Raw genomic sequence first — 23,354 nt, 5'->3', positions numbered from 1 at the left:
CGATTTGCTGTGTAAAAGAAGTACATCCTAACATTCCCCTTCCATCTCTTGCTCAAAATTTTAAATCTGTGTCCCTTAGTCCTTGTACTAGCAGCGATTGGGAAAAGTTTTTCTTTGTCTACCTTTTCTTATCTGGTACACCTCTATCGAATCTACCCTCAATCTCCTTTGCTCCAAGGTGAACCCCAGCTTTTCCAACCTAACCTTGAAACTTAAACTGACCCCCCCATCTCTGGAACCATTCTCGTAGGTCTCCTTTGAACCCTCTCAAGGACCTTCCTAAAGTGTGGTGACCAGAATTGAATGCAATACTCTAGTTGGGGCCCAACCAGAACTTTATAAAGGTTCAGCATAACATCTCTGCTTTTGTACTCAATGCTTTATTTATGAAGCCCAAGATTCCATATCCTTTGTTAACCACTCTCTGAATGTGTCTTGTCACCTTCTAAGTTCAATGTACATGCACCTCTAGGTCCCTCTATTCCTGCACACTAAGTCTATATTGCATCTCCCTGTCCCTTCTGCCAAAATGCATCACCTCACACTTCTCCTCTGTATTAAATTCCATCTGCCTAATAAAATTTGCTTAATTCTTTTTAACATAATGGGAACACTCTCATGCTACTCTCACATATAATCTACCCATAACTTATAAACATGAGTTAGTACCATACTTTTCTGTTTATAATCACACTTCTAACATTATCTGGTTCCAACTACAATGCACTCTAACACAATCTGGTATGATGAACTAATTGGCACAAACTGTACTCATACAACTCTGTAACCCTGCACTTCCAAAAGCTAATGTTGTAGCCTTAGGCACGGATACCGAACAGAAGAAGCCACCCTACTGTAATTTTACTAAATTTTCAAAGAAAGTGATTTTTCTATGCCATTGATCTCTGGAGCTTCACAAATCATTGTCTTCTACCAGTTATATAACTACAGAAAGCTATTATACTTTGGATTGAGGAAATTATATTCTAATGAGAATTCACAAAAAGGAGGATGAGAAAATGGAAGAGGCTAGCTTGTGGGAACGTACAGTGAAGCATTATACAAGACACTTGTTTCCAACATTTTGACATACATTCTTGATGTGAACAGACCTTGTCTTTAGTTCTCTGCCCAAAGGTAGATACAACCCACAGTGCCATGACCCTATGGGTAGGGCAAGGAGACCTGCTCAAAATCAATCCCAGCTGGAATGGAAATTGAACCCCATGCTGTGGGCACCAATCTGATTCACATTGGTCTTCCAGCCAACTGGCACCCCACCAAGGAATCCAAGTTGCTGTGGAAACATACAGTTTTACGTGCATATTGTAGTCTGGAGTTATGGTTGGTGATGAAGAGGCTCCAATTTCTTTCCATCACATGACTGACCAGGAATCTCTCCTGCTCTTACTGCCTGCCATTAGCAAATGTTGGGAGGATTTACAAGTTGATATTCAACCTGTTTGGCTGCATTATGAATGTGCCTTTCTTGGCCATCAAGCCCTAGAGTGGGACTTGAACCTGGAGCTTCTGGCTCAGAGACAAGGATGCTAACACTGTGCTGCAAGACCTCCTCATGAACAGAATGCCTTAATTAGATTTCTCAGCCTATCAACACCTCCAAAGATGGCACTCTCCCTCCACCCTCAGAGGTTATTGATAAGATGTACCAGCTGTGGGCTGAAGAAATGAAGCTCACTTTAACAGGGAGCACAGATTTATCTGTGGAAGTGAAAATGACAACAACTTGCATTTATATAGCACCTTTGACATGGTAAAATATTCCAAGGCACTTAAGAGAAGCATCATCAAACAAAATTTGAGACTTCAACCCTGTCTTGAATTTTTTTGCCATTGGATCTCTCCACGTAGCCTCAGGTTACCCTTGTTAAAATTGTCAGGCCATAACTCATCACTCTAAAAGTCATTAATGCTTTATAGCTCATAACCTTCTCAATGAAACGTGGGCATTCCAATTCTATATACTGACAAGGTGCAGGGAGACATCGATGGAACACATGTAGCATTGAAAGCTTCATATGACAAACCTCCTCATTTTTGGACCTGATTGATTGCTGTTTGTTGAGCAGACCAGTGAGAAAGCAAGGATTAATTAGCATTTGTGAGTTGCAACACATAAGCCAGATGGGCCCGCTGTCCCACAATGGATCGAAATCCTGCTGCTCTGAAATATAGCTGGCTTACTGGGTTGGCACTCCACTCATGCTATTATTGCTACATGTGCTCACTCTATTATCCAAATCATTAGTCCCAGAATTTGGAATGGGATCTGGGCAAAGACAAATGGGCAGGCAGAAGTCCTGTCTTGTTGCACTTGCAATGATGGAGTTTGGCATCTGGAATTTCTACATTGTTGAATGTTGACATTGCTAAGACACCTAAGGGTGAATTTTTACTTTTCCTGCTGGGCAGAGAATGACTATTAGGGGGTTGGTCCACCGTCTATATCCAGTACAATTTTCAGTTCCACTGAAGTCAAAAAGTGAAAATTCATCACCTAGGTTTTTTCAATTCCATCATCAACTACTTTAACATCTTTCATGCAGTACACGTGCTGGCCATTTTACATTCCTTTATTCAGCACTGTACACCTATCTGTATTTAATTTAATCAGTCATGTCCTTTCACTTATATATTTTATCCGACTCATTATGTAATTTCTGATTGCCTCCCCTGATTTCACGAGTTTTCAGGAGATATCAAACTAAATGTGCATTGAGTTTCTGAATCCAAGTCATTAATGTCAATTAGAATCAGCGATATTTCCATCACCAAGCCCTAGGCATCCACTGAGTACTTCCACGACCCTGATTTAACTTCTATAATGAGTACTCTTTGTTTTCCAACCTTTAGCCAAGTTATTATTCATTCCCAATACACTAGCTCTCATCCACAAAGTGTAATAACAGTCATTTGGACAGTAGCACTGTCATCTATAAACTGTAATAATGACAGCTTTTTGAGAGTAAACTGACATTTACATTTTGTAATAATGACAAATATATGGATGCTTTGAACTGGATTTTCTGATCCAGCGGGGTTCCTGTTAGAAATGGGTCAAGGCAGACCCCATTGTGACACAGTTGAATTTTGTGGGTCAGATTCATTATAGCAATAAGGGCTTGCTACCAGCTCTTTTAGCACTGTCTACTGGAGGAAAGCCTGGGAAATCCGGTGCTTTTGAAGCATTTATATAGGCATCAGCTTACTTAACAGCTGGGAGCATGGACTTTGAATAGTGAGACAAAGAGCAGCGTGGCTGAGGATGCTGCAGGACTCAGAACTTCGAGTTCACAAGCTGTTCTGTGGAAGTGAATTGTTCCAAGTAAGAGATAGGAAGGAGAAAACATTTGTGACTGAGGAGAGGAAGCCAATAAAATGAAGCAATCAGATACAGAATGAGGAAGTGGCTTGGTATTCAATGCCACCTCCGCATGACAACTTTGTTTTAAGAAATCTAATGATCTCACCAGGGCAAGCAAGGTACAAGGAGGCAGTCATATCATGTGACAATGTTAGTTAAGAAGCACATATTCCATTTCCATCCACCTTTCCCTCATTGTGTGAATCCCATTCTACAACTTATCAGGAATATGCACAAGATACAATTTACATAATGTATAGTTGATGCTTTTCAGCATTTATCAACTCCATTAAGAAACACTTATAGAAACCTGGATTGCATTCCTTATAATGGAAAATGGAGGACTTTAACACTGTCTATTTTAATTTTAAAGGGATAGTAGCCCATAATGTAGCTCAGAGAACAGCCACAGGTTTTAGACACCCTGTGGCCAACCTCTGATCTCTCGTCCCTGACGAGAGTGGAGCCTTGCACTCATGGAGAGACATATGGAGGAGTAAGTGTTGGAAAATAGGAGGAGAGTTGACAGATGCAGGTTGGCTGTAATATTGTGTTGTTGCACAGCTGTTTGATCACAAGCTCTCTCATTTACAATTGAGTAATAATGGTGCACTTAGGTCATGAGCATGCATGCTTATTCTGGAACTTCTGCCTACATGGTTCGAATGGGATTCTGTTTTAATTCATATGCAATTGATGTAAAAATTAGATTCAGCTTAAAAGGATTTTTTTAAACTCAACATTTAGACCAAGTTAAGATGTTAATTGGCAAACAATGAGGAGTTAAGCAGTAGCTCATACCTTGGAGAGAGCAGGACAACCAACATTTACATCAGGGGACAGTTTGCACTTTGTCACAATTGGCAATCCTGGCAAAAATTGCGCTCATTTCCAAAGTGAAGACATGTTTCAAATTTCCACTCAAACTCATTTGTATAATCACCAAAGTAAAATCTTCCATGAACCAGTGTCACCGTCCAATGCGCTAGAACATAATCTATTTTTCATTGCATTAGAAAGTCTAGTAGTTTTGTTAATGCAGCTAAAAATGGGTTTATCACAAAAGAAAATCGGCATTTTTAATAAATATCTTGTTCACCACCTGTGAGTAACTCAATTTTAAAGAACTAAATGATTTTAAGTAACTATACCAAATTATTTATAGTTTTGTGTACAGTACTCAGCTTCTTAGTAAATTAAATATTTTTAATAAAGATTTTAAGAGGTGCCTTTTATGCCCTTATTAGAAAGATTAATTTTAAGAGCCTCCTTGAAGGGTCACAAATGAACACAATTAGTAGAAACTTAACGGGGTGATTAATTCCAACTTCCAGCAAATGATTTTTAAACCAGCATGAAAGATTGCAGAAATTCGATTTGTGCAGAATGACACTTGCTTGTGAAATTCCTTGATCTTTTGCTCTGGTTTGGCTCATTTGCTCTACTCCCAGATGTTTACTTTTCATGCAGCTTTAAGACAATGGGAGTTGGAACTTTGTCTCTCTTGGATGGCAGGTAGATAGTATCTGGTAAATAATATGATAAAAACAAAAAACTGCGGATGCTGGAAATCCAAAACAAAAACAGAATTACCTGGAAAAATTCAGCAGGTCTGGCAGCATCGGCGGAGAAGAAAAGAGTTGATGTTTCGAGTCCTCGTGTTCTGTTGAAGGGTCATGAGAACTCGAAACATCAACTCTTTTCTTCTCCGTCGATGCTGCCAGACCTGCTGAGTTTTTCCAGATAGTATCTGGTGTCTGCTCCAACCACATGATGTGGGAGACCAGGCCAGTTTCAGAAACATACGCCTGAATTTTTCAGGCGGTGGGCGGGCTGTTTGGGAGCGGGCGCGGGCAGACGTGAAGCCGTTCGCCACCCGTGATCGGCTGCGCGCCGCCATTTTATGTGTGCAGGTCAATTAGGGCCAGCATAATGCATGGCCGGTAGCCATGTCACATGAGCTGGGACATGTTTGTGATTCCAGCAAAATTTATTTAATGATTTTATAAAACCTTCAGGAAACCTCATCCCGCCCGTGGATGAGGTTTCCTGAAAAACGCAAAGGCCGCTTGGGTTCTTCGCCTGCCTGCCAACCTTAAGGTTGGATGGGCAGCATTGTAAATGAGCTTAAATGCTTTTTTAATGGCCTTAATAGGCTGCTGACAGTTTGGTGGCCACGCAGCCGACTCGGCATGTGTCTGCCAAATGAAAGATCGAAATGACGCGTGATGACGCCAAGACGCATGCCCGATGTCATCTCGCATCATTTTACACGTTGGTGTGTCGGGCCAGCCCTGTACGTGACAGCAATATTCTGGCCATAGGGTAAAAAGTTAACCATTTAGCCCCTCAAGCCTGCTCTGCCATTCAATGGTTGGCAAGCCATATATTCTAGTCATACTCCCTAACAGCAACTCACAAGGTGGGAAATCCGGTCGGGCAATTTCTGCTTAAAGTGCACTTTTCACTGATGGTTAGTGGAAGTAATGATGAGTAAGGGGTGACAGGCAAATGAACTAGCAGCTATAGCAATGGAGAGAGGTGGCAGAGCAAGTAAATGCTATCAGCATCATTCCCAAGACTTGGCTGTAGTGCAGGAAGAAATTTGAGATGGTTAAGAACACCTTTCACACCTCTCTTACCCTATACAGTCCTACACTCCCTTAGTTTGGCCCAAGCACTATCAGACTTTTACTCCTCGCTTCCCATGCTTCTCTTCATATCAAAATCGGACAGTTCCCTGCACCTCCTCTGTTGGTGCTCAAACCTTCAAAACCAGCTACTGCCCTCACAATTACATTCCTTTCTTAGCCACACTTGCTACCTCTTTCTCTCATCATGCACATTGCACCAAAACTGATTCAGACATTTTCAAAACCCCTCAACAGGACATTCACTAATCCAATTCCATTCTGCTTGCAGGAAAAGCTGGCATTTTTAAGAGAAAACACTAAAAAAAGAGGTGATCCTGACTCTTTAAGCATCCTGACACCAATGAGCATTGATCAGCATCAATGGCATAGGGAGAGTCCCCAACATTTGCGATGGCAAGGCTGGAGTCAAACAAAGAAGGGTGTTTGAGCATCTTCCCTTTCTACTAAAGTTTCTCACTCATACTCAGCATAATAAGGTGTTCATTTTTTGCACTGCCACTTATCTGCTATTGCATACCATCGCCACTATTTGTTAACTTTTGTCTCTTATAGGCAGAAGCCTATAAAGGGAACCCCCCCGATGAGGCTACATTACTTGCTCTCATCCTTGAAGAGGTAACTGGACCAATTCTTGACTGGGATGTTGATCACATCATATAGAAGACAAGTGTCTTTATAGAAAACATTTATACCATGTGTCAGCGGTGGCACAATTGATAGCACGCTTACCTCTGAGTCAGAAGATTCTGGGCTCAAATCCCATTTGAGACCACAAATCAAAGCTAGCATTCTGGTGCAGTACTGTGTGAGGGCTGCATTGCCAAAGACCTTGGGCTGAATTTTACATGGTGGCCGTGTTTCCCAGGTCAATGGACTTTTGGTTGGGGTCCCATCCGTGAAGGGGTTGGAAAATCCTGGCCTTAAACTCACACCCTCACTGCCGCTCTCTCTAACCTACCCAAACCCTCCTGGCCCAAGATCCAGGACTTAACTGCTCCGGGGATCCAAGGCTTTGGGGTCCATTCTTCACAAGCAGTCCCGGCAGATACCCCTGATGCCTCCCTGGCACTGCCTGAGTTGAGTGAGCTGCCAGCCAATCTGATTGCCTGGCAGCTCCGACCCGTGGGACTTCTACCCTAAATGAGCGGCATAAGTCCCACTTGGCCCTCATTAATGATCCCTGCAGTGCTTTATATCAGTGGGGCGGATTAGTGTGCAGCCAACATTTTTTCTGGGCGAGGGGTGGGGAGGGGGAATGATGGCATGCTGTCTGCACCCCCATATTATTCCGCCCACTGTCTTTCAGATGCAATGTTCAGATGCCCCTTCAGGTGATTGTAAAAGATCCTGTGATACTATTTCAAACAAGAGCAGATGAGCTCTTCTCCGTGTCTTGGTCAATATTTATCCCTCAAGCCACATCACAGAAAGAGATTAGCTGGCCATTATCAAATTGCTGCTTGTGGGATCTGTGTTTCCCACATTACAACAGCGGCTATGCTTCAGAAGTACTTCACTACCCATAAATCACTTTGGTGTGGTGAAAGGTGCTATATACATGCAAGTCTTCCATTTTCATGTGATCTCCCGGACTGGGTTCGATCACCAGGGAAGTTGGAGAGGAACTGTCCAGAATTTCTATTTTGCTTATTGCCCTGGCTTTTATCCCCTGATATTTTTGTCCTTCGCATAATGCATGGGTGGGTACAAGGAGGGATGAAAGAATGTCCTGCCACTCTAGTGTGGATGTGGGGTGACAGATCACTGGTTTTCCCTTGCTCTTCAATTTTATGTGTTCATATGTTCTGAGCAGCAATACAGAAATCAATACCTGCGCACTATAGTGAGTTAGAAGGATCGTTGTCAGGTGATTAACATGGCAGAATTGAGCAAGAGTACACACAAGTGAAAGAATGGCATTGGAATCAGTTCTATGGAGGGCAGACTCATGTTCTATCACTGCTGAAGAAACTAGTAAGCAGAATTCAGGAACCCAGGCTTTAAAAGAAAGAAGTTTCCTGTGGACTAGCAGTTGCTGAATGCATTCAACTGTCAGCTACCTCTGGTAATTGATTTGTCAGAAAACCTGGTGTGCTTTTTATAACAGATGCCCCTAATTATGTTCTTCCCTTTATCAGTCTCTCCCTTTGTTGCTTCCTCCCATTTAAGTGCTTCTGCTCCTTTATGGGGAGGTGATGGCTTTAGTGGTATTGATGCTGGACTAGTAATCCAGGGACCAGGGTAACGCGCTGGGGACCTGGGTTTGAATCCCGCCACAGCAGATAGTGAAATTTGAATTCATTTAAAATCTGCAATTAAATGTCTAATGACCATTGTTGTAAAAACCCAACCTTTTCGCGAAGGAAATCTGCTGTCCTCACCTGGTCTGGCCTACATGTGACGCCAGATGCAAGAAATGTGGTTGACTCTTAAAAATGCCCTCTGAGCAATTAGGGATGGGCAATAAATACTGGCCTAACCAGTGATGCCCACAGCTCCTGAATGAATAAAAATAAACCCTGAACATCCCAGTGGCAAAAACCAGCCATAAGGAGAAAAAACATTGGGAGATACACTTTGTAGGTGAAATAAACACCACTTGGCAGTATCAGGCATGGTTGAAGCCCACCCACCCTGTTGCTAACATGGAATTAGAGAGAAATCCAGCCAAAAACAATTACCTTGACCCTTTCAGGTTTCCTGCCCTCCCAACAGAAGTGGCACAACACCAGCAGTACACTTCTGATGGTACAAACATTCTGTACATTGTCCAAAGGGTCAAAATGAAAGATTTCCTCATAACTTAAAAACAGAAGGACCATCGAACCAGCATGTATCCAACCGTTTGCATATCACAGCCATATGTGATTCAAATTAAACCTGATTCTTATGAATGAAATATTTATCAGTCCAGTACTGATTAGAGTAATTGCTGCTGAATGTTAATTATCTTTTGGAACAAGGAATTGTGTACATCTGACTGGGGACAGGCAATGTTTGAAGCTGCGAAAAGCTTGCCCACAAAAGACTGATTGTTTCATAAGATTCTGGGTTCCTGCCAGGAAAACAATTCCACACTACTGTGTTCTTCAGCAAACATTCCCAGGGGATGGTAAGAAGAGAATTGGCTTTCAGCCCAGCCACTTTGACAACTCTCCCTTGCAGAGGCAAAAACACCATTGAAATTTATTGGTCTTCTTCAAGAAAGGGGAGAAAGACAGAGAGAGAGAGAGAAAGAGAGAGAGAGAATGAAAGAGACAGAGGAGAAAGAGCGAGGAGGAAAGATTTGTATTTCGACTAACAAAACTGTACACTCAAACGTGAAAGCCAAAAAGCTGAAGAAATATAAGATTGGTTTAGCTGTTGATCTCTGCTGATGGATGATTTTGATGTTATCACTCAGATGGAGGAGCAATTCAGCTTGCTGTGTTGTCAAACAATGTCTATGTCAAACTATAATGCCCCAGCGAATGATAAAAGTATAGTTGGATTAAGGTTTTAAATAATTTAACATAAAGCAGCATGTATCAGTTCCTGCACATTTTATAAATGTCTTGTAAATGGACAGGTCAATGGACAGTCCATTTCTAACTGATGGTTGTGTGTAGAAGGGAGGATTTCAGATTCCTAGATCATGAATTCCAGGGCAGGAAGAAGTTGGACTTCACTTGAATTAAACTGGTAACAATATCCTTGCTGACATTGAAATGTGGACAGTGGAGAAGCACATAAGCCAATAAAACAGATGGAAAAATGCTGCAAACTAAAGATAATATGGAAAAAAAAGGATTGGAGCTAAAAAAGTTAGAGAGAATGGTTGTTAGGGATAGAATATAAAAAGCATCTTAAAGGCTAGACTTAAGAGTCTTTATAAAAATAAAAGGAACATCAGGAATTTTTTTTGGAATTGACTAAAACTAGACTTTTAAATTGGCTATAAAAACTAGCTGTAAAGGTTTTGGAATAATTTAATTGTAATTTGTATTGTTTTAAGACTTGGATGTGTGGGAGGGCCAGTTAGCTCAGTTGGCTAGCATATGGAGCAGATTAATGCCAACATGGGATTCAATCCCCAGTTCTGGCTGAGGTGGGCTTGAGGCCTGCCTCCTTGCCCTACTCGCAGTAAAAAATCATGGCACTTTGCCATGGTTAGGCGAATTATTGCCAAGGACCTGCCTTCAGGCAGAGAATTGAAGATGATGTGAGATCCCAGCAATATACCCCAGATTGCTGATAGAGCTGTGGAGTTGTGCTAGGATTTCTTGTTGTTTGCACTGTACTGTCCTTTCGAATGAAGGCAGCCTTAGGGGCACTACAGGAGTCACTGCTAAGTGATGGTTCCCTCTGCGATTTAGTAGAAAGAATATGGAATGAATGATAAAAATGCTGTACTTTTGAATATTTTGGAATAGTTTAATATTGTGTACATCGAGCTTTGCACAACTAGTTAGTTTCTGTATGCTTTTGTTTCTATGTGATTATTTCAATTATAAATATGCATAGAGGTTCTAGCCTGAACAATGTGATATTTACTGTTTTTCAAAGAGACCAGGAGATTATGACAGGCAGCCTATGTAGCCCCTGGCACAAAGCTCCATGGTAAAAGAATAATTGTTAGTTCAATGGGTCCCAATACCCTCATCAAGCATAGGGTTGAACGTTTTATTTCAAAGAAGATATGGGTCTGCTTAAGGCAATAGCCTTTTTGAGCTAGGGGTGTTGGCTGAAAGCCTGCACTGCATCAATTGCATTTGGAATATTTTAATAACAAAACACATCCTGTAGTCTGCTGGCTGCACCAATCTGCTTCAGAATGGCAAAATTAATACTCTGCCAGATATTGTTAACAGAGTACGCATAAATTACAGAATTAAACTGATATGAAACACTCACACTTCCTAAAGCAGTGTTGTCCAAGTGAAATCAGTGACTAGCTACAGGTGTGGCTGCAGAGACTCTATTTTAGCCAAGCGCACAACTTTTAGTTGAAAATGCCTTAAACACAATACAGGTAAATGTACATTTACTTAACAAATATTTACCACCATTCAGTGTGAAACTTTGTTGCCTTTCTCTTTCACCAACGTTTGGAAGTCTGGCATGAATTTATCAGACACAGTGTGTAGTGCAGCTTCTAGGTTTATGTTCAATGGCTGCAAATGATTGGATGTTGTTTGCCCTTTGCCATGACATGCATGAGGGAGCTGTTCATTATTGATTGAGTTTGCTTTCTTTTGTTAGCCTGCAGTGGACATTCTGATTGGTTGAGCTGACTATGAATGACAGCTCCCCTCTCTGTATGATGATGCTCATGCTTCCATGGTATTGGAATATGCCATTTTTAACAGTGTTGTGTGTCATTTTAGCATATAACCAATAAGCAATAGCCAAGGAAGTAAAGAACACACACAATCAAAATACCCTCTTTTCTGCCTTACCATTTTACCAACGAAAGCCCAAATTGGTTAAAGTACATATACAAATGCCATGTAAATATAAGTAGCCATCACAAGCAATGATGTCTATTCCTCATTTTTACTTACTATTCAAAAATGTATTTAGCCACATCTAGATTTCCAATTAGTCATGCATGGCTACAGAAACTAATATGTTGGACCAAAGTGTCCTAAAGTACATGAGAAGGAGGAATGAATAAAAAAGCAGAAAAGGTTTTATATTCTTTCTTACAAGACAATGATTTGGAACCACACAAAAGACAAAATGGGGTGTATGAGCTCCTTTTTTATTTAAAAGTTTGCACTGGTAAGAAGAAAAAACTTGCATTTAACTATTACCTTTAATGTCCTTAAGATATCCCAAAGCAATTAACAGCCAAAAAACTATTTTGAAGTATAGTCACTATTGTTGTGTTAGCATAATTATTAGCTGGTTATGTACCACAAGACCCCTGAAACATCAAAGAGATAAATGACCAGTTGACTTGTTTGTTGTTGTTGGTTATGGCTAAATGCTAGGCATGACACTGGAAGATCTATCTTGGTCTTTCTGAATAGTGCCTGGTATATTTTATGTTCACATTAACAGACAGACCTTGACTAACATCTCGTTCCAAAAACAGAACCTTTGACTCCTTCAGTGCTGCAGTGAAATTTTAGTCCAGGCTACATGCTTAGAGTGGGGCTTGAACTTATAACCTTTTAATTCAAGGGTGAGAATGCCACCACTGAGCAAAATAGCCACTTAAGGAAAGGCAGTAAAAAGAGACAGTTCTGACAAAAGGATATTGATCTGAAATGTTAACTCTGTTTCTCTCTCCACAGTTGCTGCCAGATCTGCTGAGCATTTCCAGCATTTTCTATTTCAGTAAAAAGAGACAGTTCTGACAAAAGGATATTGATCTGAAATGTTAACTCTGTTTCTCTCTCCATAGTTGCTGCCAGATCTGCTGAGCATTTCCAGCATTTTCTATTTCAGTAAAAAGAGAATTGTGAGGTGGTTGAATTGCCTTCAGGGTTTTGAAGCTTTCGTTTGCTCCTCTCAAGAGGGGTGAAGAAAGGCTCTTTATCTGAATGCACACAGCATTTGTAATAAGATAGATAAGTTGACGGCACGAATAGAAATAAATGAATATGACTTGATAACTATTACAGAGACGTAGTTGCAGGGTGACCAAGACTGGGAACACAATATTCAAGGGTATTTGACATTCCAGAAAAATAGGCAAAAAGGAAAAGGAGGTGGGGTAGCTTTGCTAATAAAGGAAGGTTTCAGTCTGGTGGTGAGTAGTGATATAGGTGCAATAGATCATGATGTGGAATCAGCCTAGGCAGAAATAAGGAATAGGAAGGGGAAGAAGACATGGGTGGGAGTTGTGTCTATAGGCTCCCGAAGAGTTGCATCGCTGTAGGACAAAGTATAAATCGGAAAATAATGGAGGCATGTAAGAAGGGCGCTACAATAGTCATGGGTGATTTTAATGTGCATATTGACTGGAGACATCAGATTTGCAGGGGTAACATGGAAGATGAATTTGTAGAGTTCATCAGGTTTGTTTCTTAGAGCAACATGTTGCAGAACCTACCCAGGAACAGGCTATTTTAGATCTTGTAATGTGTAATGAGGTGGGATTAACAAGAGGCATCATAGTTAAGGATCCTCATAGTTAAGCAATCTCAACCTGGTAGAATTTCAAATTCAGTTTGAGGGCGAGCAACTTGGATCTCAAACCAGTGTCCTCAACTTAAATAAGGGCAATTAAATAAGGGCAATTACAGAGGTATGAAGAAAGAGTTGCCTAAAGTGGGCTGGGAAAATAGATTACGGGGAAGATCAGTGGATGAGCAGTGATAGACATTTAAACAGATATTTCATAATGCTCAGCAAAAAGTTATCCCGGTCAAAAAGAAGGACTCGATGAGAAGGACGAGTCACCCATGGTTACCAGGTGGTCAAGGAGAGTATCTGATCAAAAACTAAGGCAAACAAAGTGGCAAAAACTAGTGATAGGCCAGAGGATTGGGAAATTTTTAGAAACCAGCAGCAGATAACTAAAAAGTTAATAAAAGAGGGAGAAAATTGATTATGAAAGTAAATTGGCAAGAAATATAAAAAACAAACAGCAAGAGCTTCTACAGGTATATGAAAAGAATGAGTGGCTAAAGTAAGTGTGGGACCCTTGGAGGATGTGACTGGAGAATTGATAACAGGGAACAGGGAAATGGCAAATAATTTAAACCAATATTTTGCAGCGGTCTTCATAGTGGAGGACATTATAAACATCCAAAAGATACGAGATAACCAAGGAGCTAATGGGAGGAAAGATCTTGTAACAGTCTCTCTCATGAGGGACAAAGTAGTTGACATACTAATGGGACTAAAGACAGACAAGTTGCCAGGACCTGATGGCCTGCATCCAAGGATTTTAAAGGAAGTGACTGCAGAGATAGTGGAGGCATTGATCTAAATATTCCAGAACTCATTGGATTTCAGGAGGGTCGCAGCAGAAAACCACTAATGTGACGCCCCTGTTCAAGAAGGGAGGAAGACAAAAAACGGAAAGTATAGGCCAGTCAGCCTAACATCTGTCATTGGGAAAATGCTTGAGTCCATTATTAAGGAACAAATAGCAGGACCCTTTGAAAAGCTTAACTCAGTCAAACGGAATCAACATGGTTTTCAGAAAGGGAAAGCACATTTGACAAATTTGTTAGAGTTCTTTGAGGATCTAACAAGCAGAGTTGATAAAGGGGAACTGGTAGATGTAGTGTATTTGGATTTCCAGAAGGCATTCGATATGCCACATAAAAGATTATTGCACAAGGATGGAGCTCGCGGTATTGGGGTATTAGCATGGATTGAACATTGGTTAACACACAGAAGACAGAGTCAGGATTAATGGGTCTTTTTCAGGTTGGAAAAATGTAACTAGTGGGTTAGTCCTAGGGCCTCAATTATTTACTTTCTATATTAGTGACTTGGAGGAGGGGGCAGAGTGTAATGTATCCAAATTTGCTGATGACAGAAAAATGGGTGGGAGGGCATGTTGTGATGAGGACATGAGGAATCTCCAAGGGGATATAGACAAGTTGAGTGAGTGAGCAAGAACTTGGCAAGTGAGTTTAATGTAGGAAAGTGTGAGGTCATGCACTTTGGTAAGAAGAATCAAAAGAATTTAAATGGAGAGTATAATATCGTCCGGGTTGATAACAACAATGTCAATTGGGTTATTTATAAATATGACGGACACCTTATTGTTCCTGATTCACACAGAATACGAGGAATTTAAACTTTAATGCACAAATGACCGTAAAAAGTGCAGCACAGAGGATTCTTGTGCATGAAACACAAGAAGTTAACATGCAGGTGCAGCAAGTAATTAAGAAGGCAAAAAGAATTTTGGCCTGTATTGCTTGGGGTTTAAAAATAGGGAAGTCTTGCTACAAGTGTACAGGGTGTTGGTGAGGCCGCACCTGGTGTACTGTGTACAGTTTTGATTCCCATGTTTAAGAGGCAGTTCAGAAGAGATCCACTAGGCTAATTCCTGGGATGAAGAGGTTGACTTAACAAGAACGGTTAAACAGGTTAGGCCTTTGTTCATTAGAATTTAGAAGAACAAGGGGTGATATTGAAACGTGCAAGATTCTGAGGGGGCTTGACAGGGTAGATGTTGAGAAGATGTTTCCACTAGCAGGGAACATCGAACCAGGAGACACAGTTACAGAATAAGGGGACACTCATTTAAAACCGAGATGAGAAGGAATTTCTTCTCTCAGAGGGTAGGGAATGTCTGGAATTTTCTACCCCAGAGTGTTGTGGAGGCTAGATCATTGAAAGTATTTAAAGAGGAGGTAGATAGATTTTTGAAATATTGGGGAGTTGAGGGCTATGAGGAGCTGGCACGAAAGAAGAGTTGAGACCTGGGACAGATAAGGCATGATCTTATTGAATGGCGAGGCAGGCTCGAGGGGCCAAATGGCCTACTCCTGCTCCTATTTCTTATGTTCTTATGTTCTAAAAGAAGAGTACTAAACCATTGTTGCAAAAAAGAGAAGGGCAGAGAGGGAGTTCACATGTCAAATTTCTAAAACTTGCTTTCCAATAATGATTAATCATATGTCCCATCAAGCTTGGGAACCATGAATCCTTGTAGTACACCAGAGAAGAACTGAAGTATGGTGGTTTATGGGACAGCCTTAACTGAATGGGGTAAGCCTGAATCCAAGCTGACTTCAATTGGCAACAGAGACAAGCGGACACTGGGTCCAAAGCACTGATGATTACATGAACTGTTGATGGTTGCAATATACAAGCCTAGAGAAAAAAAAAATATTTCTCTGAAAATTGCTAGGGCTTCTTTCTCTCTGCCTAATCAAGGTCTTCTAGATTGACTCATCACAGAGTGATGCAGAACCTGGAATAAGAAAAACATCACCAAGGTAGTTTAACTCCAACAGCTGAAAGATAAATTTCACCTCACTAATCACAATCTATACCATTATTAAACAGAATCTACCTAATCTTCCAAAGATTCTGACATAAGCAGATCTTCCCCAAACTGTTGTCTCTTCAACATAAGCACACCACCTCCAATCATTGCACCATCTTTGTCCAGAGATCAAAAAACTCTGGATCTCCAAATAGCATTGGAAATACATAATATGTAAAGAGAGCAGAATAAAATTAGTTATTGAATCAGACTCTACAAAACTACCATCAATGGCAGATCGTGAGGGGGCCAGCCCAGAACAATGCAGCAATTGTAATGCATGGGAGAAGACTATTGATGGAATTGTACCCAAAAAGGCATAACACTAGACACTTTCTGGTTGTTCACCTGCATTCTGCTGTTCTAGATAATGCTCCTGCACTCTGTAAACACACTTACAATTCCTGGAATCACAGACCTGTACCCACTGAGCTCACCACTGGACACTGAGTTCTCTGTCAACATGTACCATTTTGCTCTCCTTATTTAAGGAAGGATGTAAATGCATTGGAGGTGGCTCAAAGGAGGTTTACTAGATTGATACCTGTAATGAGCAGGTTGTCTTATGAGGAAAGGTTGGACAGACTGGGCTTGTTTCTACTGGAGTTTAGAAGAGTCAGGGGGTGATTTGATTGAAGTATACAAGATCCTGAATGGCCTTGACAAGTGAACGTCAAAAGGATGTTTCCTTTTGTGGGTGAGTCCAGAACTAAGGGGCACTGTTTTCAAATTAGGGGTCACCCTTTTAGGACAGAGATGAGGATATTTATTTTTCTCAGGGGGTTGTGAGACTTTGGAATTGTCTATCTCAGAAGGCGGTGGAGGCGGGGTCATTGAATATTTTTAAGGCAGGGTAGATTGATTAAGGGAATCAAAGGTTATCAGGGTTAGATGGGAATGTGTAAATCGAAACATAAGAGGATCACTATGATCTTACTGAATGGCGGAGCAGGCTAGAGGGGCCGAATGGTCTACTCCTGTTCCTATTTCTTATGTTCTTATGTACACCTGTCACTGATGATGGGAAGAAGAAACATTTTGCTCTACTAGGTGCAGTCCTCTCTGCAACAAATGTATGGACAAAGTAGTTGTGGTATATATATTTGCTACTCAGAACTGGTAACTTAAGGATTGCACCTGAAAGCCACATGTCGCCAACGATCGTCACAACCACAAACTGCTCCAAAACATGCCACAACAAAATGGCTCCATCCCAGATAACTACTTTAAATCCTCCCCATTGTCTGATTTACATTTTAGTGAGGACATTGTCACCATAACAGTTTAGCTGAAGAGTGGCCTATATGAATAACTTCCTATGCCCCAGCTTGTCCCAAAGTCATAAGACTCAGGACCCTTTATAGCTATCTTGTCTCTCTAGTCATCTGTTGATGTATATCATCTATTCCAAAATTTGGCACCAGGGGTTATCTCACAATTACTACTCTGAAGTAATTAGTAGTAATTAATACAGAAGTAGTCGAAAAACTAATCCTTCAAACTGTTTCTGCAAGACTCTTGCACTACTCTTTCTTGTGTCATTGGTTCTTAATAAACCATGAATTCAGACTGTTCTCCCCTTTCCAGAAGTTTATTCAGTAGCTCCATTTGGTTCAACACTTTGAGACCTAAAAGCAATACCCATTTGGAACTCCAGCACCAGCAGCAGATCAGGTTGTCCATAGGAATCCATAACTGTTTTCAGTTAAATATAATATCTCTTGTTTCTCCATGTGTCAGTCCCTTGCTTTTTGGTGTTATGGTGCTGCTCTTGATTACTGCCTCATTCCCGTTGCCTCCATTCTTGTTCTTATCATAGATGGCAAGAACCATTTGCATGTCCAGGCATCAGGGTTTTCCTAAAGGGGTTTCTGCTGTACCCTGTAGTTCTGTCACTAATGTTTTCCCCTTTGCATTACTGTTGCTCTCCAGCTGCATGGTTGATTATCCTATCCAGCAGAAATAAACCTTCTCCCCTGTCTAATCATTACCTCAGCTCCCTATCATCTCCATAAATTCCATGATTGGGTTCATGGTTGGAATTGGAGACCCTGCACTTTGTAAAGTACATGAAATAATCTGGACATTCTTTATCATTGAAATCAAATTCTTTATCATTAAGCCTTACCTGAAACTAGACTGGAAACAATGAGTGGCAGCACCAGCATCTGCAGCATCCTCATCAGCAACTCACCCGGGAAAGAGAAATACTTAATCTCACGATAGGACAGCTTGTAGGGGCGGAGGGTAAAACCTAGAATTATACCTGTTAAAAAGGTAAAGGTAACCTGAGTTTCAGTCTGATATATTAATTACAAACAGATACATTCTTGATGACTTTGTCATAATTAATAAACTTGTGTTCAACAGATACAGGCAAGAGGAGGAGTTTGGAAAGCTAAAAATTACCTTATATCCCAGAGGTGCAAAAAGGAGCAGAGCAGAAAGACAGTGGGGCAGAGAGAATGGAGAAGAAGGGAAGAGGTGAAATGTCAGCTTGTTATCATTAGTTACCATTCTTTGGTGCTGTCCTTTCAAACAGCGAAAGATGAATAATAATAATAACTCAATTTTTAGCATGCTCAAAGTATGTTGCATGACAACTACAACTTTAGAACCTGACCATCCTGTCAGGACTAATTTTGATATATCTGGTGCATGTGAACATATGGGCACACTACTGGGCCCAGAAATGAAGGAGAGAGAGAGGAAGTCTCAATGCTTCTGGAGCCTTAAAAGCAGCAAAAGCCTTAAAGGAGAAAGCACAATGGCAGCATCGTGAAACAAACAATAATGTTTGTGTATTACATAGTGCATGAAATCTTTAATCCAAGTGCCAACTGTTGATTAGTATTGAAGAGTTCTGAAATTAAATCAAGCCAGCCAAAAGCTGGGATTTACTTTTCTGCGGCTTTTTCATTTGGTTAAATGGAATACCCCGGGTTTTCTCATTTATTTAAACACAACATTTCTGGTTAAAGTGCCTGTCTGCTGCTGTACTATGGAATTGACAGCAGTAGCATCCCCCTGTCTTCCTTAGCCTCTACCTTGGAAGGTGGTGGTGAAATGGCAGCACAATGCAGGAAATCTGTACACAAACACACACACAAAGGGTTTTTAATCAGAGATAGATGGAATAGAGGATTGGTTTAGGAACAGGGAAGATTGCATGTTGCTGGTTGGGGAAGCATTTGCTTATCAGAAGAACGTGCATTGAATCAGGACCAGACAGATGTCTATTGCAGTTCTCAAGTCTCCTCCTGGTTCCTGTTTCATGGCCTGATTGATGTTTCTCCTCTCTTAGCTCATCTTCAGGTGTTTCTTCCTGCTATTCCTCCAGTTGGATTTCCCTCCAGTGGCCAAATTATGGAGTCAGCAGTAGACAACAATGGCTAGACATTGGCTGGAGAGTACAGAGGAGAACCTTGGACAGTTGAGCCAGTGGAATCAATGCATTAAAATTCCTATTATTTGATCAATTATGGCCCTGGTTGTTGAATGAGCATCACTGTAGCAATATTTTACTGTTGTATTAGGATGCAAAGGAAGCACGCATACTTCATCTTCCAAAAGCCAGACTCTCACAGTTAGAGGGATCCTCAAAATGGATATAGAGGGACAGGAGAAGATGCATAACAGATTCACAAGGCTGATGCCAGTACTGAGGGGATATATTTATTTGGAAAGGTTGAACAGACTCTGACTCCAAGTCTGAGACTCTTGTCCTGATAGAGGTCTTCAACATAATGAAAGGGTTTGATCGGGTAGACATAGGTAAAATGTATCCACTTGTGGGGAGTCCAAAACTTTAGGGGCATAAATATAAGTTGCCACTGGTAAATTAAATAGGGAATTCAGGAGAAACTTCTATACTCAGAATGGTAAGAATATGGAACACATTACCACAAGGTGTAGTCAATGTAAATAGATACATTTAAGAAGAAGTTAGCTAAGTGCATGATAAAGAAAGGAATAGAAAGATATGTTAATAAGGTTAAATGAAGAGGTGAGAAGGTTCGTGTAGAGCATATATTAATTGGACTGAATGGCCTGTTTCTGTGATATAAACTTAATGTGAACTTATGAATGAATCATGCACTGGATATCTCAAATTCACATAATTCAATGGCAATGACGATAAACTAATCTGCACATTGTTGGAATGATTCCTTTGCTGATCATATAAGGGATATATTCCTGGAAGAGCTCAAGGAGCATATGGTTTCCATTTGGACTATTCCCTGTGCTCTGGAAAACCTACTATGCAAAAATCTTAAGGGCACAGCTGCAGAAGGCGTTTAGGAGAAGTGGACGTACTGCTTCACCCTATAAAAATGGCATTTGTAACCTGGATTAAGCACAGAAGACTAGCTTAGATCACCTTCTGTACCTTACAAGGCACCAGATGCCAAGAAATTGAGAGCCACTGCAGCTGTGGGTCCCCCAGGAAGCAAAAGCCACATATGTGTTCCGACAGGGGCAGTCTGGTTCCCCAGAAAGGGTATGGAATTTTTCTGGATTCTCACTGGAAATGCTATCCAATTTTTTTTTAAAAACAGGAACTGAAATTTTCAAACAATGAAATCAAAACAGAGAACTCAAAAATTACATATTTCATACTAACAGGAATAGATTTACCCATGCAGCTTTCTTTTGCTTTTTTTTAATGCTTTCATTATAGTTTTTACTTGAAACTCTCAGACTCTTCTAAAACCCTAGGCTTGGATTTAACTGTCCAAAACTGTAGCTCTGTGAACTGAATTTGGCTGTGCAGTTGAATATGATATTTTCTTTTCCAGGATATGTAACTTTTGTTAGATGTAGCAATGGAATATTTTACTCTGGTTTCTAGCAATTTCTGCACAATAGCTATTCTTCAAATAGTTTTGAAAAATAAGAGGCCAAATTTCTAAAGTTTTATTGAAGTATAAATTACATTGAGTGCTTTTAAAACAATCTGTCTGTAAGGAGTGAAAAAGAAAAGTAAATTATAGTGTTCTGGTAATACACCTGTTGTAATTTTTATTTGTATTCTACAAACTTTAGAAAGTATAGTCAGCTCAGAGAGGGGTTCAAGGAGAGATATTGTGGCCTGAATTTTCGTTAAGTCGGAAGGACTCTGCGTCTTAGCCACGATAGTGCTAGAGCTCAGAATCGCAAGACCTGCACCCCGAATTGGCACCCAACATTTTTGGCTGGGGGAGGGGGAGGGGTTGGAAAAGGAGGCAGGAAGAAGGCCGTTGGTAGGTATGGAGGGTATGTGGGGCCATGAGAAGTGGGTAGAGGAGCGTAGGTTATCAGGAGGTTATGAGGAAACATGGAGATGGGTAGAGGGGCATAGGTTTGCATGGAGAGTATGAGGGGCCATAGGATGGGTGGGGGTCATGAAGTGGCATGGATGGGGAATGGGGAGTATGTGGGGGATGAGGGGTTATGAGGGGCGAGGACTGATTTTTGTTTTATTGTAACTGGGATGATGAAGCCCCAGAGCATGAGGCAGGCCTTTTAATCAGCCTGCCTTGGCACTCGGCAGCTCATATGGCTGCCTCCAAACCCTTTCCAGGGGTGGCAGGCCTGATTCCAGTTAGCACCCATCCACCACCCCACTCCTCCACAACAAAATGCAGACCATGTGGGCACTTTCTCCTGAGTTGAGTTTGCGAAGTTGAGAATTTACCCGACTCTGCACTCCTACTTTGGTAGCAGAAATTTGGACCAGTGTTTTTCTTCAGTAATATTGCTTCAACTTTCAGATATATTTTGAAGTTAACTAATAATTTCACCTGTGTTTTAGAAGTCCAGCTTCAGAGTGCAGAATGGCAGAACTCGCAAGGGTGAGCTAAATCTCTTAAAGTTTCAGGCTGCAGCCAGTCCTGAGAAATCTTTAAAGTAATTCAGTGTCAGAAGTGCAGTTTGAAAGAAACCAGTCGCTAAAGCCTGATTCCCGAGTCAGAGCTTGTCCGAAAAAAAGAGAACAAATTAACCAATTTTTTTGGGAATATCACGACTGTTCAGCTTGGTAAAAGATAAGCAGAAGCAATGATTCGGTGGACTCATGAGTCAAAAAGTAAAACGCTGAACAAGATAAGTCTGTGATCCCGGCAGCCATTGTTAAGATTTTTTTCAAGCTGAGCATCATTGCCATTGTTGCAGAGCCTGACAAAACTGGCAAGCACAGGGATTCCCTTTGTCTCTGAGTGAATGGTGAAGCTATCCTGAAATTCAGACAATTCTTACATACACTTATAAAAATTTAACCATGGATCAGAATTCCACACTTCTAAGTAAATTCAGACTAATCCAAGGCCCTGATCAATTATGAAATTGGGCACTTTGGAGGAAAAGATTCTTAAAATACAGCATTGTTTCAGGTTTAAATAAAAAGTCAGAAGAAGAGCTGGTGAACATGCTGCTTTACTTGGTCGGCCTGATTGCGGATAACATTATTGCAAGACGGGATTAATGAATGATCCACAAAATTTGAAAAGGTATTAAAATCAATTGAAATTTATTTTAATCTAAGAAGCAATAAAATACTCAATAGCTAAATTCAGTAAGAGAGTCCAACAAACAGGAGAACCTGTTGATTCGTTCATCAATGATCTGTACATTATAGCAGAAGGTTGCAAATACGGAGATTTAAAATTGGAACTCAGAGACAGAATAGTAGTAGGAGAAGTGGATGACACATTCTCTGACCTTTTGCAAGCAAAGAGAGATCTAACCCTGGAAAAGGCAATCCAGACAGTTAGACAGCCAGAACTCCATGAGCAACAAATGACCATTTTAAGAGAGAATAAGTCATGGTGCAGAGGTCAACCCACAGTCCAACTAGTTAAGCAACAAAGGAACTATGTCTAGGAAAGTAATACCCGAACTAGCCAGAACAGCAATCATGCCAATTCTGTGGAGCGAAGAACCCCCATAGGCGAGAACAGTGTCCTGCGAGTCCAATGCTTCCTGTGCAACAGGATTGGACACGATGGCAAACTGTGCAGGGCAGAAACTCTGAAACACACAGAAGGCCCAAAGATTGTCCACGAGGTTGAAACTGCAAGCCTGGAAGACACACAGCCATGCTTCTTGGGTGAGGTCAAGATCTTGGTTTCTCATTTTGGAATGTGGACATTTCAGTCAATGGCCATTTAACAAATTTTAAGTTAGACACAGGAGCCAGCGTAACAGTCCTGTTGGACAAAGCACTGTGGCTAAAAGATTTTTGGCTTCGAACAAATATGCCACTTTATGGGCCTGGAGGAATCAGACTTCCAGTCATAGGCGTGGTTCTGCAATTACTAAGGTATGGCGACAAACAAATCTTCAAACTGATGTACGTATGTCATACGTAACCAGCCTTTCTCTCTCGTGA

General features: G+C 40.9%; 1 protein-coding gene across 2 annotated transcripts in view; it reads right to left on the bottom strand.

Moving 5' to 3' along the window:
• The window catches only part of slc1a6 (solute carrier family 1 member 6), a 149,942-nt gene that overhangs the window by 33,461 nt on the left and 93,127 nt on the right, over window positions 1–23,354 (bottom strand). For both annotated transcript variants that reach the window (XM_041204598.1, XM_041204599.1), the window contains one exon: window positions 18,114–18,251. In XM_041204598.1, coding sequence (XP_041060532.1) covers window positions 18,114–18,251 — 138 coding nt within the window. The remainder of the gene's footprint in view (window positions 1–18,113; window positions 18,252–23,354) is intronic.

The sequence above is a fragment of the Carcharodon carcharias genome, chromosome 14 (assembly GCF_017639515.1).
Source record: "Carcharodon carcharias isolate sCarCar2 chromosome 14, sCarCar2.pri, whole genome shotgun sequence".
Lineage (NCBI taxonomy): Eukaryota > Metazoa > Chordata > Chondrichthyes > Lamniformes > Lamnidae > Carcharodon > Carcharodon carcharias.
This window is presented reverse-complemented; position numbering and strand designations above follow the sequence as displayed.